The following is a 17,365-nucleotide window of genomic DNA, read 5'->3' as shown; positions in this document are numbered from 1 at the left end:
AAAAAAAAAAAAAAAAAAAAAAAAAAAAAAAAAAAAAAAAAAAAAAACAAAACAAATAAACCTTTGCTAATGTCTTAGGGAATTCATTAGCACTATGGGAATACGGGAGGTAAGGCATAGGAAGGCCAAACAGACAGACACGTAGAACTCAAGAGCCCACCACCACTCTTTTTAGGAGCAATGTGACAGATTCCAAAACCAAAGCTTTCTCTTTCAGTAAGGGTGGGACTGCAGTTCCCCAGGGCTCTGGAGCTCCTGCTGCCCAACTTCTGCTCATGTTCCCATACTTAGACCTCACAGTATTCCCTGTGAACTGAGACTCAACCCCACACTTGACTACCTCAGGTACACAGGCCACTGCTGGTCAGTGGATAAACTTTGTGGCACAACTTCATGGTGCTGCCTACCATGTCACACACAGGGAAATGGCCCCCACCCCCCCCTTGAGGACAGTGCCTAGGACAGTGTTTTGAACTTGTTTCTGAGCTTAGAAGATTACAGCCCTCTGTTCAGGTCACCACGCTAGGTAGATGAGGAAAAGCAGTGACCCTGAAGTTCCTCATCGGGAACTAGCAGCTCCTAAATAGAAAGAAGAGGCTGTCCAGCCACTCCCTGCAATGGCTAAGGACCATCAGTCATCACACAAACCCCAAAGCTGCACTTCTACTCACATGCTTAAGAAACCTACCTTCACCTCATCTGCAGGTCTCACAGGACCGCTCCTCCTCTGCAAAGTAACAAGATAGGAAACAAGTTTTTCCAGTGCAATTTTGACATTGTAATTCATTTACATTACACTAACAGTGGCTCATTCACTGCCTGGGGCTCTGCTCATTATAGCCTCACTACATCCATGGCTAAAGCAGGGGTTTTACGGGACTCTTCACAGGTGGCAGTGAAGGTAGACCACGGCTAGCCAACTCATTCCACATCAGGCAAGCGCTCAGATACCATGCTATGGCTGGGGTGAAGAAGGACGTTGGTAAGAGGCTCCCCAAATTTACATCAAAGCCAATATTTAAAACAAACCAAAATGGGCAAGTTGAGAAAAACAGGCCTGACTATTTAGCCTAGAACCTGACCAGGTACCTGAGACCGGATGTGGCACGATGGAGGCAGCAGTGACATCCATTCTACTTCTGCAGCGGGATGAACTACCCACACCTTCATCCTGTGCTCTGGCAAGAGGACCTTAAAAACATCCTACTCGTGTGCACATTCCTCAAAAAGGGCCCCTCAACGTGCAATTCTACATCCATGAATTTGTCCCAATGTTTCTGAGATTCAGTTATGCAATTATTTTCACCAACTTTTAATTAGAAATACGGTCTTTATTTTACCATCTGTTCCTTGCAGAAGATTCCTTTAGCGTTATATCTTGAGTGCTTAGTGGCAGTTTTAGTGCTTCTGTACATATAAAATTATTCAACCCTAATGAAAGAACTCACCTGTAGTCAATTAATCTAGAGTTCACCAACAGCACAACCTCATTTCAGGGCCACAGGAGCAATTTCATACCAGACAAGGTTAGGTAGAAATGGACTATGGTGGGCCAGCAAGATGCTTCATCAGGTAAAAGCACTTGCTGCTCAGGCCTGACAACCTGAGTTCTACCTTGAAATCCATGGTGAAAAAGAGAACTAACTCAAAAACTGTCCTCTTTTTAGGCCGGGCATGGTTGCGTACACCTTTAATCCTAGCACTTGTGAGGCACAGGCAGGTAGATCTCTGTGAGTTCAAGGCCAGCCTGGTCTGCAGAGTTCCACGATAGTTCCAGGACTACACAGAGAAACCCTGTCTTGAAAAACAAACAAACAAAAAAATTGTCCCTTCTTCTTATGTGCATCAGATATTACACGCTCACAAAGTAGTAAGAAAGGGTTTTAAATAAAGGACTTGGGCTGAGCTAACTCCCACCTGGAAACAAACACAGGCGGAGACTGCAACCTGCACAGGTGCCAAGCACATGGCTGATAGGGCTGCATTCTGGATGAGTCCCATCTCTTCAGACAAAGAGGCTATCAGTCCAGACAAAGAGCCATGGGCCAAAACAGTCTCAGAACTAATGCTGAAAGACACTTTTTAGAACTCCACCTAGCCAGAGCAGAGACTCTCTGGGGAACTTTGGCCTTGAGAAGATCCAGCGGTATCACTCTTTAGTATTATGTTCACAGAGCCCTTGAATGATGGCTGCCCTTGGCAAAAGATCACAAGTAACACCTTCCTGTCAAAATAAGTTCAATGCTCTTTAAATGAAGAAAACAAAATCTTATGGCCTTGAGAAACAGCTCAGTTAGTAAAGTACTTGTCTCGCAAGTTTGAGGACCTGAGTTGGACCCTAGAACCCAAATAAGTGCTGGACATGGTGTACACTTGTAGGTCCGGCACTGGGAAGATGGAGACAGGTGAATCCCTGTGGTTTGCTGCTCAGCCAGCCTAGCCCATCCAGCTAGCTCCACACCAGTGAGACCCTATCTAAAAAAACATAAACCAACCAAATAAACCCAAAATTAAGTGCCTGAGGCACAACATCTGAGGTTTACCTCATATGCACTACACATACACACACACACACACACCCCGCAATCACCCGTGGACTGGGGTATTCCTTGGTGGTAGAACATTTGTCTAGAATGTAAAAAGACCCATATTTGATCCTTAGTACTGGGGAAAAAAATCTTACTGGCACTGTCCAGCAGAAACACATTGTACACACATGTCTAATTTGAACATAAATACATCTTGTTTATGGCTTATGAACATAACACACTGTGGATCTGAGCTGGCTTCAGGCTATGGTATGGCAGGCCTAGTCTTGACAAGCAGACATCACAAACGGAAAGCAAAGACACAAACGGACACAGATACTTCCTCAGAAACAATTAATGTTAGTCTTTGTTATAGTAGAAGGAAAAGTCCACCTACACTCATGCCAACAGAAAACAAGTTTCAAAGGTATAGGCAAAGACTTTCAGACACAAAAGCTGAGAAGAGCTCAAATCTATACTGTAAGAAAACAGCACATTCACGCAATGGAATACTACTCAGCTATTAAAAACAAGGACATCATGAAACTTTCAGACAAATGGATGGAACTAAAAAAGATCATCCCAAGTGAGGTGACCCGGAAAGACACACATGGTATGTACTCACTTATAAGCTAATGTTAGATCTATAGTACACGATAACCATACTACAATCCAAGAGGCTAAGTAACAAGGAGGGCCCAAGGGAGGGTGCTGGAATATCACTCAGAAGGGGAAATAGAATAGACAGCAGAAGTGGATGAAGACAGGAAACTAGGCAGGAGATGGAATGGAGAGGAAAACAAGGATGAGGATCAGATGTGGGGAGAATAGGGGTGGTGAGAGGGCTGGGAACAAAAAGGGAAACTAGGGGTGGTAGAGACATCTCTTTGTCAAGCTGGAGGCCTGTGACAGGGTAGGCTCCTGGGAGGATACCAGTGTGACTCTAGCTGAGACTGAAACAGGGGGGACATGAAGACTAAAGTGCCCACCTCCTAGCCAGGCAGGACTAGTGGAAGGAGGGGAACAACAACCCACGGACAAAACCTTTGGTCCAAAAATTACCCTGCCTATAAGAAGTGCAGGGATAAAGAGGGAACAAAGATTGAGGGAATGTCCAACCAATAATGGTCCAACCTGAGACCCACCCCACGGTAGAGGGCCAGCCCCTGACACTATTAATGATGCTCTGCTATACTTGCAGACAGAAGCCTAACTTGACTGTTATCCGGGAGGCTCCAGTCAGCAACAGACTGAAATAGATGTTGGGACTTGCAGCCAAGCACGGGTGGAGCTCCGGGGGTCTTGTGGAAGTGTTGGGGAAAAGATGGAACCTCACAAGAAGACCAACAGAGACAACTAACCCATTCACATGGGGGCTTTCAGAAACTGAGACATCAGCTGAGGAGCATGCATGACCTGGACCTAGGCCCCCTGCACACCTGTAGTCAGTGGGTGGCCTGGTCTTCATAATGGGTGCCTAGCAAGTGGAGGGGGTGCTGTTTCTAACATGGACTCTATTGCCTGCTTTTGGATCACATCTCCCTGACAGGGCTGCCTTGCTGGGCCTCAGGGGATGAGGATATGCTCAGTCCTGATGTGACTTTATGTGCTGGGGAAGGTTGATATGGCGAGATGGGGCCTCCCCTTTTCTGGTGGGAAAGAAAGAGGGGAAGGAGGAAAGAGGGGAATGGGGGATTGGGAATATCAGGAGGGAAGAAGCACCCATAAACAGAAATAAAATTTTTAAAAAAAGGAGTCACAAAAATTTTCTCAGGAGTTAAAAAAAAAAAAAAAAAGGAACAGCACATTCTTTAGGAGGAAGAATGATGATAGCTAATGAAAGAAACATGGGCATAGGTTAAGGAAGAGATGACAAGCAACTGCCAAACTTTTTTTTGTAAGTTCTTAAAAGCAAAATGTAAAGTTCAACAAGCCAAGCAGCCAGCAATGACCTCAAGAGCTTGCCTCCCTGGCATCTAGTGTGCTGGACGAGCACTCTGCACAGGAGTGGCACCAAGCAGCCTGCAAAAGCTCACCAACTGCAAAGCCCACCTGCTTCAGCTGGAAGATCATCCTTGAGTGATCTCCACCTGTGATTTGGTCCAGGAGGTCATCTACCATCTTCTTGCTGTAGCTCCCAGCATCCTTCACAAATTCCTGCAGGCTAGAAGGAGAGTGTGTGAGAGAATGTGGTGAAAAAGCATCCAATTTCAAGGTTTGCCGCCAACAGTGACAATGATTTTGATTCCAGAAGTCCACTGCCAACACCTCTCCTCAGTCCTCTGGGAGTTTCCCAGATATGTGTGGGAAAAGACATATCTCTCAATTTTTAAAGCGGTTCATAGAAAAAAAAATACACACACACACACATACACACACACACACACACACACACACACACACACACACACACACACACGGATATACATCTCCAGAAATTAAAGGAAAAACAAAGGCAATAACACATGCGGGTACCCAATCCACATAAAATCCTAAGACATGCTGGTTAGTCTCTAGAGAAGGCTGTCTGTATCTGCCAGTCTGACATTTAAAGTATAGGCAGCATGGAACATAGAAGGGGTGGTGGTCTCAGGGCACACATTTGAAACACTTTGATTTCTGAACCATATGAATCTACTAGTATAAAAATAAAACTTAAAATATAGTAGTAGAGAACAAAAATCCCCTAGACTAAAGCATCAAGGATAGCCTCACAAGGCTCCTAGACCTTGAAGACCTTCAGAGAGAGAAGCAAGCCTGCTGGCCTAGAGCTAAACTAGAGAAGCCCACCTGCTGACAGAACACAGGCCACCATCTGGAATACCATGACCATGTGTACAAAGGGCACCTCTTGAGGACAGAGACCTGGGATGCTCACAGATAGACCCTGACAACCCCACAGCCCTGCTCGTTTGTTTTGTATTGCCTCTGCAACTGTGAGGTGGTGCCATCTTCAGGTAGTTCTCTGTGACACCTAGAACCCAGTGTTTCTGAGTGACCTGTGGAACCTGAACACATTCCAGGAGCACACACCTGGGGAGGATAGTAGAATGCCAACGGTGTGAGGGCAAGTGCTCCCACTGCCCTCAAGGACTAGAGCTGAGAACTAGAGCTGAGAACGAAAGATTGGTGCCTACTAGCCAGCAAGTACTCTGACTATGGAACTTCGCCCTTCCTGCTGACTTACCACACTTTTCTCTCCTGAAGGAAACCCCTTCTTTCACTTCCAAATGGGATTTTTCTGTTTTGTTTTGTTTTGTTTTTCAAAGAAGTTTTTAGAGGCTAGCAAAGTTCAATTATCCACGAAAATCTAATGAAATTCTACAAAGGTAACCCACTTCTATTTTGTATAGTAAAACAAAATACAGACAATATGGAGATGCATTCTTGCATCTGTTTTTAAAAAACATTATTGTTTAGTTATATGTGCACATTCATGTTTGTGTGGAGTGCATGACCATGAGTACAGGTGCCTGCTGAAGGGGGAGTTGGATCCCCTGGGACTGAAATTACAGCAGTTATGAGGGACCTGACATGGGTGCTGGGAACTGAACTCTGCAAGAGCAGTATGCACTCAATCACGAGGCCATCTCTCTAGATTCACAATTGTAGTTTTATTTCTACATTCCAGGCTCTGTTATCGGCTGAATTTTTCTTCCACCATCCCGCTTCATCTCACCCAAGTTCATCAGTTGCAGTCCTAACTCCAGCACCTCAGAATGTGACTGTATTTGAAGATGGAGTCTTTTGAGAAGTGATTAAAAAGGAGTCAGTAGGGTAGCTGCTGGTCCAATTTAAGTATTGTCATAAGAAGAGGAGTTCAGGATAGAGGAAAGGCTGTGTGAAGACAGGAGAGAAGGCAGGGTCTGCATTAAACCAAGATTGCCAAAAGCTGGGCCTGCGACCTCCTGCCTTCAGCACAGTGAGGCCTTTGTGCTGGAACTTATTATTGTGGCTCCAGAAAAAGAACTCCTTGCAAGTATACAGTTTGCTAAACACACACCCGTTAACGCTACAGCCTGGATTGTTGCCTTTTTCAAACTTGCTGAACTGCAAGATAGGCCTACGGCAGAGGAGTGACAAATAATGCTGTAGTTTCTTCTGCCAGAGCTGTATCCCAGAGCGCTCACCCACGTATGTGACCTGGCTTACCTCAGGGCACACTGCACACCAGTCTCATCTCCATAGGCAGAATACAGAAGTTCCATCTCATCTGATTTCAGGTCCCCAAACACAGAGTTGTTCTGCATTGAAAGTGCAGTGCTGGCACTGGAGAGGAATGTGACTAAAGAGAAGGAAGAAAGGAAAGGGCAGAGTCATGCTCAATGCACTTCCAGCATGGCCAACAGCCATTTTCCCTTCCAGGTGACCACAACCTGTGTCCATGACTGGTTCTTCCTTTTTTCTTCCTGTTTAGGGACAAATACAATAGTAGAAACTGCCCATGGGTAACTGCAGTGTCTACTCAGCAACCCATTTCATACCTGTGAGCCACAGACTACAAAGCAAAGACTGACCCTTGCATAGAGATGAGCTTGAAGAAGAAGTGGTTCTTGGGACCAGTCCATAAACCTCTCTGGTGAACCAGAAGCTGAGCCAATACAGGATACACTCTTGCCCAGGGTTGTAACAGTAAATCAGGTTATGTCTGGCTCAGTGTTCCTCAACCTCTATTAGCAGCCACTATGGGTGGCAGTTATGCCATGTCCTGAATGTGCTATAGCATTCCTTCTCTCTCCTGTTGGACAACAGCTGAACACACTCCTCTTCCCTGTAATCAAAATGCCTCCTAGGGACAAAATTGCTGAGCCTGGAACCAAACACAAGCCACAACTCAAAAGCAAAGTGTGAACAATATTAAGGGAGGGCTGAGATGGAGGAAGGCGTGGAGATCACACAACGCAGAAGTACAATTTAACAGAAGGTCCAAATGCAGGTCGCTTTCTTAGTTTGGGTGTTTATTGCTGCAAAGAAACACCATGACCATAAAGCAAGTTGAGAATAAAGGGGTTTATTTGGGTTACACTTCCAGATTATAGGCTGTCCCTAGAGGAATTCAGGCCAGGTACTTAAGCAGGGTGGAACCCGGAGGCAGGAGCAGATGCAGAGGCCATGGAGAAGTGCTGCTTACTGGCTTGCTCCCTGTGGCTTCCTCAGCTTGTTTTTATAGAAACCAGGACCACCAGCCCCGAGATGGCACCACCCACAATGGGCTCGGCCCTCCCCCACTGATTACTGATTGAGAAAATGTCTTACAAATGGATCTTATTGAAGGCATTTCCTCAACTGAGGCTCCTTCTTCTCTGATGACTATAGTTTGTGTCAAGTTGACACAAAACTAGCTAGTAAAATCTCTAATACTCAGAGATGTAGAAAATATCATTCTAGAAAGAAAATACCCTCTAGTGAGCTGTACCAAGAGGGAATACCAAGAAAAGCAGATGGTGTGCATGACTGAAGGGGATAAGGAAGTATGGTAAAAGCTTATGGTGCAGAGGTGACTTGAGCTGGTTCTCCAGAGCCATAGTAAAAGGACCACAGGGAACAACAAAGAAGCAATGACACAGAAGAAGATAATCCCAGGCCTGCTTCTGCCTCTGCCCCACCACTCAAGAAAGGAATAGCTAGAGACAGGAAATTATAATGAAATGCCAAGTAGAGAAAGGGAATGCTAAAGTGTTCTATATGTTTCTAAAGCATCTTGGCACTTCAGTAAAGGCAGAAGAAATGTCATTATAGCACATCTAGGCTCAGACCAGGGATGGCTACTGTGCCAGGAGGAAGTGATATTTCTTTCAGCCCCACAAAGAAGCATCAGCTTGAATGCTCTCTAGTCTTAAAGCACAAACCTGTGCACACATAGATATGTACATACCAAAGCAAGCCTTCTGACACACATATGTACTAAAACAAATGAACAGGTCAAAGGAAGCCCTATAACCACACACACACACTACCACACATATACAACCACACATTCCAAAACACACTAGTAGACCCATTTTAAATGTAGATCCCACAAACACAAATGTACCTGCCCCCTCCCTCATGCCATGCTGCCACCCACAACCACCTTCTCTAGGTCTCTTGGTTGCCACATAGCACCATCACTCTCCAAATGGTTAAAATTAAGTCTGTTGTAATAAATGAACTCCTCCATAAGAACCAGAAGGAGCCTGAACCAAGGCTCCTGTGGAAGAAAGCAATGACAGCTGTGAAAGGAAGCTTGTGAGCTCAGTCTGCACTCACCTTCTGTGGAGAGCAGAGTGCAAGCAGGAACTCTCCACCAAGTATGACTTTAATCCACCTACTTTAATAAATCTAAACTTCATTTGTCTTAAAAATCTGCATCCAGACATAGTAACAAAACCACGGGAAAAAAATGGAGGCGGAACAGGCAATTTCATCATTCCCGCTGCCAGCCAAGCCACCCTCAGCTCCTGAGCGCTCCCCAACAGTCACTGCACTCACCTTTACTTCTTCTCTCATCTTTGAAACCCAATGTCGTAAAACCTGGGAGCAACTTGCTAGACAGTGAACTCAGGTCCACAGGGTGTGTCTCCTCTTCTGCAGAAGACACAGGAGACAGGGAATCATCAAGTAGGCTTGGCCTGAGCAGTGATGAGCAACTTCTCTATAGCACGTTAGACAGGAAGGGGTGGGGCAAAGAGATGCTATGCCATTTAAAAATTATTTTGAAAAAGCAAGATATAATTCTTAAAACCAACACCATTTCAATCTGATTTTCCAATTGCCTGAAAGTCAACATCATGAAAAAAAATGTCTGCAGAGAGAGAATTCCACTGACAACGTGTTTGCCTTTTAAGCATGAATCTCTGAGTTCAATCCCCCAAATCTGTATTTATTTAAATAAATAAATTAAAATAAGATACAATGAAGCATGCTTATAATCCCAGTGTTGGGAAGTAGAAATAGGAAGACTGCTGGGGCTCAGCTTACCCTACTGAGTAAGTGCCAGACCAATGAGAGACCTTTCTACACACACCCACCCAAAAAAAGGTAGATGATGCTTAACAAATGATATCTGAGGCTGTCCTCTGGCCCCAAATGGGCGTGTGTGGGCGCAGGCATAGACACACTCATGTGCGCACATATACAATGTCATGTCTGGGAGCTAATTATGCCAGCATGCTTTCATCTTTGCAATGTGCTCACTCACCACCTATATGTGATTGTTAACAACTCTTGCTGGCCATCCTCCTCATATTCATCTGGCTACACATCAGCTGATGGTTTTTACACACACATCATTTCTCCACTTCTATCAGAAACTTCAGTTTCCACACTGACTTTCTAGCCCAAGCATGGGCTACCTGATCTAGTTTCTCCTGAAGACCACAGAAATTTGTTTCCACTAACAGTTAAAATCAGAGAGTCTATCCTGTATACACTAGAGAAAATGAAACAATTCTGTTGATTGAGGGCTGGGTAGAAGAATGTCAAGAATCCAAAGAGCTGAGGGAAATGTCTACCTGTGCAGGAGAGACTCAAGCAAAGCAGGAAAGAGACATTCACCAAGTCTCATCCTCTTCAAACATGTCTGTGGGCACGCTGCAATCTCAGGGAATCATTTAAATCATTTACAGGCACAGCTGCTACCTTCTCAAGATGTTCTAATGCATGAAGTATCTTTCCAGGCTGGTGCGCCTGGTTGCATTCATGTTTCTACTAAAGCCTACCCTGACATGATCATCCAACCTTCCTTCAAGAACATATCTGAGCTTCAAGTGTATAGGTCAGCACTTAGCCCATGAGGAAGCAATGCTGGTAGAACTCAAGAGACAAAAACCTTCCTATATCAACAATGACATTTAGCCCTTAAGAATCTATCACCATCAGGAGAAGCCCAATAAAGGTCCGATGACATCTTAGCCCCATGCATAACATAGGCTCTACTATGCACACACATGCCACCAAGGATATATACAGAAATGGAAAGACAGGCAACTGTTCTTCAACCTCATTACCAGTGGTGGTAACATGTAAATGTGTGATTCATGCTCTACAGCTCAAGCATGTAAAGTTCAGAGGACAACATGCAAGCATCGAGGCCCTGCACAGAGCACCCACCATCAGCATCAGGCTCAGTTGCGTTCACCACACTGTAGAGCAGACTTCCATCTCCAAGCTTCTTCAGGTACCCCATCTGCAAGGAAGTAGCACCCAAGTGTCATCTCCCAGGGCAAACCTTGTGCCATCTACTAGAGACATGTGACATGCTAGTCACATCTCTGCTAGTTTCTCCATGAGTAAGCACCAGAGACTCCCTCTCACATGCCCAAGTCTTAAAGATTGGCCTGCTTGTGACTGAGGGCAACTGCTCATGATCAATCATACCTGCTTATGACTGAAGACACCTAGATATGGTCAGAGCATTGTTTAGGCACACAACCCCTTCTTCCAAAGAGTTTCTGAAACAAAAGCCTTGACCTAGAAGCAAATATTTAAAACCATCTATATGCCTGAACAAAATGAGATAAAGAATGCCAGCTAGGTTAAAGCATCATACCACACTATAGCGGTCTATATCTCCATCTCTAAGGCAAGTAGAAACATGACTCCACTAAAAATCTACCACAAAAGGCTTTGACTATTTCCAGTCACCTGCAGTCTCATGCAGGGACAGTATGTCAGGGTTGAAAGGTGTACATGCACAGATGAGATATTCAAGGAACTGGCCAAATGCAGGAAGAGTAAGATCTTGTGATTGCAGAGGCCACTGGGAGAATGTCAGAAAGCAACGTAACAAGTAAGCAGAAGCAGGAGAGGTGGCAGATCCTGGATAGAAGGCACCAACAATATACCCGGGGTACTAGGGCCAGGCTTCTCAGTGCACTGCTAAAAGAGACGTGAAGTGCCCTGTGGTATTGGAGGGTACAGGAAGTTTCACCAGACAGCAGATTTCAGTATATGCAAACACAGTTCTCAATATAATTACATGGTGTGTACATACACAGGTATATTTCCTGGCTCTGACAGCATTTTACCTACCACATGGATATCTGTCCTGGTTAGTTTTATGTCAACTTGACACAAGCTAGAATTATCTGAAATGAGGGAAACTCAATTAAAAAAAAAACCTCTATAACATCTAGCTGTAGCCTGGAAGTTTTGGCACAGGCCTTTAATCCTAACACTTGGGAGGCAGGGGCAGGTGTCTCTCTCTGAATTCGAGGTCAGCCTGATCTACAGAGCTAGTAGACAGGACAGCAAAGGGTACATAAAGGAATCCTGTCTCCAAAAACACCAAATCTAAAAAAGAAAAAAAATCAGCTATCAGGCATTTTCTTAATTAGTGATCAATATGGAAGGGTCCAGTCTATTGTGGGTAGTGCCATCCCTGGGCTGGCGATCTGGGTTTTATAAGAAAGCAGGATGAGCAAGCCATGGGGAGCAAGCCAGTAAGCAGCATCCTTCCATGATCTCTACACTAGCTCTTGCCTATAGGCTCATGCCCTGTTTTGAGCGCTGTTCTTGTCTTCCTAGACAATGAACAGTGATATGGAAGTATAAGCCAAATAAACCCTTTTTTCCCCAGTTTGCTTTATGATCCTAGTGTTTCATCGCAGCAATAGAAACCTTAACTAAGACAATATCCATTTCTAAATAAGGTTTCCCACTGGAGGAGCCATGGCTCTCCAGAGAAACAGCCAATTCCAGAGTGGAACACAGCAGGAGCATAGGGCAATGCTGCCCGCATAACTGCCCGCAAGTCACACAGCTGATGCTGAGCCTAGTAATAGGCAGATTTACAAAAACAGGCAAAACTAACTTTAAGGTGTTTACCGATTTCTGTTTAATTTTGTTTTTCTTACAATGCTAGGGAGGGAGCCTAGAGTCTTATGTGGGCTAAACAAGAGCTCTACCATTGAGCCATATCTTTAACTAGCATAAGGTATTTTCTATAACTGGAGGGACCAAAATGTTGTCATTTCAACATTCAGTATTTAAAATGTAATGCACATTTGGAAGACTTTCTATGACATAGAATGTAAAGTCCTGACTACTGTTAATATAGACCTTACATTGAGATAGTAAGATTTAGATTATGTCCGGGTCGAGTGGAACACAACAGGCTCATCTTAACATGTGCTCTCATTCTTGTTTCAGGGACTTGTGTTATAACCTAAGACGCTCCGCACCAGGTCACCTTGTGCTAGGAACAGTGCCCCGAGAGTGGTAGCATATTGCTCTACAGAGAAGCAGGCAATAAACAGGTAGATCCCTCTGCCATAGCGGGACTGCAGACAGCTGCATTAGGACATGGCAGCAACAATCTATGAATGGCTCACAAAAAGGACAGTCACAGATGAACAAAGAGGTGGCAATGCTAACACCAACCCTGTGAATACTTACTATGAAGTGGGCTTTACCTGTAGGGAAGCCTAGAGCTCAGGGCCTCTCCTAACCAACAGGTCAGTCACAAGTGGCCCCAACCCAAGCTGGATGTTGTGGGGACATACCACATTCCATGTTCATAGTGGTCCTGCCAGCATAGTGATCCCAGACCCTTCTGAGGAAAGAAGACCAAGAAAACCAAAGAGCTAATCTGACTCTGGCCTGAGCCAATGGGACCCAGGAGGTACTCTGGTCAGACCCTAACACTCCCAATGTTGATGGTGATACCTGGTTGCAAAGACTTGAGTATTTGAGGCCAAGTGGCATGGCCCTCAGGGGAGGGCCACAGATACTACCTTGCTACCTGGGAGAAACCGGTTAATCCTGTCCCGAGCCTCATCAGCTGCGTGCTCTACCAGGGCTAGCACATGCTCCTCTGCAGTGCTGTCTGTCAGGCTGCAGGCATTCCCCTCAGGCTCAAACATGCAGCTGTAAGGCACAAAAACCAAGTGTTATCATAGGCACTGCCTATTGCTTCCCATCAGTAGCTTTTATGAACAATGCCCTTGCAGAGGCCAGCAGGGCAGCTCTGGGTGGAATTTAATCCTTCCACTTCTCACAGCATTCTTATGTGTTCTAATCATAAGACCTGGAGTAAAAAAGCACAAACCAAATAGAACCCCTTATGCATTCTACATCTCAGGAAGACATTTAAGTCTTCTTATAAACAGAAGTGACAGAAACTACATAGACATTAAAGGAAATGCGACAAAGTCCCCTTTGTGTGGAGTGTCACATTTGCAGTAAGCTAGAGCTGCAGGAAGCCCTGGCTCTACATGGAGGCATAGTTCTCAAAGTGAGAAGACCTGGCACTGGGGGAGGGGTCTGTCCCCTGCAGACAGTACAAACAGGTAGACAGGTTCCTCTCTGCCCTGGCACAATGGCTCAGAGATGCTGCAACAAGAGGACAGCCCTATAGCCAACACAGCTGCTCCCTGGAAATCAAGCATGGATACGGTGTCCCTCTCAGAGTTCCACAGCACCGGCACTGACAGTCTAACCCTAAGAGAGATATATGGCACAAATACAGCTGAGACCTCCCACTCAGCACTTGTATGGTACTCATCCTTCTGTTCTGAGCAACTCAGGTGAGTCCCCCAACACAGCTCAAAACATAGTCAGGACAGCCACATGCTGGACAGTGATGAGAAAGATAAAAAACACAAGGGCTCCAACTTTCAATGATTGCCTAAATACTCTTTGGGGTCTGCTACTGAAGGGGTAACATCAACTCAGTCTCAGTGCCCAGCATCCATGGAACCCCTATTGGTGCAGGATACAGATAAGGTCCTCTGAAAGTCCCTTAATTAGTTGTGGACTAATGGACAGGAGAAAAGCTTCAGGGAGCTATGTCTCAGGCACTCCAACCTTCCTGATGCTCATTACCAGGCTACCCATCTCCCAATAGCACTACAGAGGTCAGTTCACAGACACTGTCTCCTGTTGAGTGCTGGTGACCAGAGTGGGCTCACTGCAACTGTGCTTTGCAGGTTTGAACAGAGGTCATTAGCAGGTGCTATGTATGGAGGGCATATGTTAAAGGTATGAATATTAGCAAACAGCATGAGCAGATAGTAATGACAAGCTGGTAAAATGTACTACATGGGCCCGTGGATGCCAGTGCATGTGGCTGGCACACAGAAGGGAGATTCCAGTCCCCTTGCATCTCATTTATCAGTAGCATGGGTTGTTGTGATGGTAGCAAGAAAGCATGTGGTGAATGGCTCTCTTACCCAACAGAACTGCCCTACAGGATCCAGACTCTGCAAACATACTCAGGTGATAGGCTATATCAGCTACATGGCACAATCACCTCATTCTTAGGGCAAACAAAACACAGTGGCCATTTCCCTCTCAAGTTCCAGTGCCCAGAAGGCATCCAGTTCGAAGCCTCTGGGCTACACCAAGGGGCCACGTGGAACCTACAAATCCTTAACAGGCCATGCTCCTCCATCCAGGATGAGATGTTCCACAGGTCCCCTTTGCCCTTCTTTGGGCAAAGCACTGCAGTCCCGCTTGTAGGCAGCAGCTCCATAAGCAAACACCTCCCACAGAGCCTTACCTAATAACTTCTCTACTCGGCTTTTTGGATTTCTTGGTAGTTTCTACTTGCACTGGGACAACCTCAGGAACAGGCTCCTCAACTGCTGGGTCTTCACTGCCCAAGAGAGCTGCCTGCTGAGAGAAATCCATGTCCTGCATAAACGACATGCTGCGCTTCAAAGCTAACAGCCGCTCCTAGAATCAGAAAGGACAGAGCAGCAGGACTTTACCTCTCCCTCAGCCACGGAGCCGTGACGATGGGATGGCATGGGATGGCCACGGTCTCACCTGGCCTAATCGCCACCTTCCCAGACGCTGCAGCGGGAATGGTTGCGAGGGCTCAGCATTCAAGGTATGGCCCAGAGATGGTGGTGAGAGAATGGTGGAGCCCAGCAAGTGTCTCTTGCCTATTTGAGGCTTATAGAGCCTGGCTTACAGTGCAGATCTAGGAAGCCACTTGGAATGGCTAAAGGATAAGCTTGTATTGTTGAGGGTCAGTGAGGCTGCCCCACAAAGCAAAATCACAAGACTGGCTGTGATCCAGCAAGACTGACCCTAGATCCAGAACTTTCACCAGCCCCATAAAACAGCACCTCTAAGCTGTGTGGTGGTGCAGACAGGAGCAGTGCCTGGAGGATAGGGCAGTCTAGAGCAGGGGTCAGCACCTGGGAGTGGCGGATGGATGAAGCGTGTCATTCATTGTGAGCCTGTTAGGCACAGAGAATTAGAAGACTTCAGCTCAGTGCCATTGCTCTAGTGGGTTTCTTACTTTGCTCATCATCTTAAAGCCCGCGTGCAGGATCTTCTTGGCTAATTTGTAGTACACGGTGTCTGGCCTGTTGTATGTCATCGCATTATCACACATTAATTTGAAATCTGCCTAAGAAGAAAAAACAAGTAATTTGCCACACAATTAACAGTAAAGTTCTCCATTCTTGTCAAATGATACCAAAGGGAAGGAATGAAATTCAGCAAAAAACATACTTGGGAAGTGATCTTTAATTATTCAAGGAGATTTTCATAATACTCCATGAGTTTTTATTTGTATGAGAAATTTCCAAGTGAAAAGCTGGCCAAAGTCTCCAATTTCCTTTTGTATATTAACATGCGGACTTTATGAGCCTTCCTTCCTATCTTGTAGGAACATGGACATAAATAGGAATAAGAAGCCACATGTTTGGTTCCTTATCCAGAAGGGAGATATGGATTGAAGGGTAGGTATAGCCTATCTTCTGCCTCAGAAAAGAATTTAAAATTCTGTCTACAAATAGTTGCTAGAGCTGTAAGGAGAAAACCTGCCCCTCAGATAATGAAAGCCGCACTGGACAATCTATTGGAAATACTAGCACTTATTAGCTGTTCCTCAGCACATCCCTCCCGTAAGTGATAGGGACACCCATGTAGAGCATAACTCTGTTACCAAAAATATACCACCTATGCCTTCTCCATATCACTGTGGACCCAGCACTGTGCTGATATCCCCAAACAGCAGCAAGGCCAGGGAGAGGTGGTGTGGCCATGGCTCATCTCAGGCTGCCACTCAGTGACTACTCTACAGGGCCCACAGCTGGCAATGGAGAAGACCAGGGTGTGGCTCACTTAAAAGATATACCCTCTGGTCTCACCCATGTCTCTCCTAAGAAATGGCCCCTTTTGCTACTCTTTCTGTCCATCTTGTTGTAGCTAAATCAGCAAACAAGTCAGAAACCATCTTGCATGAAAAACAGAAAATCAATTTTTTTCAGAGTTATCCAAAACCAAGAAAGAAATGTGATGTTCCTTCTTACATATTGATCCTATCACTCTTATTTTCCCTGCTCGCCAATTTAAGTAATTTGTAACTCACAGAGCCAAAATCAAAAAGCAAAGGATTAAAAGCAAAGCACTTAAGACATGCAAAAATTCCAAAAATAAAGGACAAAACTAAGAATTAGGAAAAAAAACATGCTTCTAAAAACACCAACTTTCACACTAAGTCAAATTGGACACATTGCTGCCCACAGAAACATGTCTGTCTATGCCAGTACAGAAATTTCAACATAAAAAGGAACACATTCACAGCATACAGCATCTAATCCAGCTTCCAGATCTCTGCTGACAATCCCTTATCACCGGCAAACAGTCACCTACCCAGGGCCCCCCTCTGCACACTTGGAACTAAAAACCACCTGAGGGGACCAGAGACATAGCTCAGCACATAAGAAGCCCTGTTGCCCTTGCAGGAGACTCGGGTCTGAATCTGCAGCACTGACACAGTGGCTCACAACTATATGTAAGTACAGTTCCAGGGGATTCAATGCCCTCTTTTGACCTCCAAAGGCACCAAGCATAGATAGATAGATAGATAGATAGATAGATAGATAGATAGATAGATA

General features: G+C 45.2%; 1 protein-coding gene across 3 annotated transcripts in view; it reads right to left on the bottom strand.

Annotated features, from left to right (window-relative positions):
• The window catches only part of Brd9 (bromodomain containing 9), a 27,505-nt gene that overhangs the window by 6,443 nt on the left and 3,697 nt on the right, over nucleotides 1-17,365 (bottom strand). The window contains exons 6-13 of one of the 3 annotated variants that reach the window (XM_055598001.1): nucleotides 15,760-15,870; nucleotides 15,010-15,185; nucleotides 13,244-13,376; nucleotides 10,620-10,695; nucleotides 9,000-9,095; nucleotides 6,681-6,813; nucleotides 4,581-4,692; nucleotides 689-727 (exon numbers count right to left, since the gene is read on the bottom strand). In XM_055598001.1, the coding sequence (XP_055453976.1) occupies nucleotides 689-727; nucleotides 4,581-4,692; nucleotides 6,681-6,813; nucleotides 9,000-9,095; nucleotides 10,620-10,695; nucleotides 13,244-13,376; nucleotides 15,010-15,185; nucleotides 15,760-15,870 (876 nt within the window). The remainder of the gene's footprint in view (nucleotides 1-688; nucleotides 728-4,580; nucleotides 4,693-6,680; nucleotides 6,814-8,999; nucleotides 9,096-10,619; nucleotides 10,696-13,243; nucleotides 13,377-15,009; nucleotides 15,186-15,759; nucleotides 15,871-17,365) is intronic. The other 2 variants (XM_055598003.1, XM_055598004.1) reach the window with 2 other exon arrangements.

The sequence above is a fragment of the Psammomys obesus genome, unplaced genomic scaffold (genome assembly GCF_907164565.1).
Source record: "Psammomys obesus unplaced genomic scaffold, mPsaObe1.curated_primary_1811, whole genome shotgun sequence".
Lineage (NCBI taxonomy): Eukaryota > Metazoa > Chordata > Mammalia > Rodentia > Muridae > Psammomys > Psammomys obesus.
This window is presented reverse-complemented; position numbering and strand designations above follow the sequence as displayed.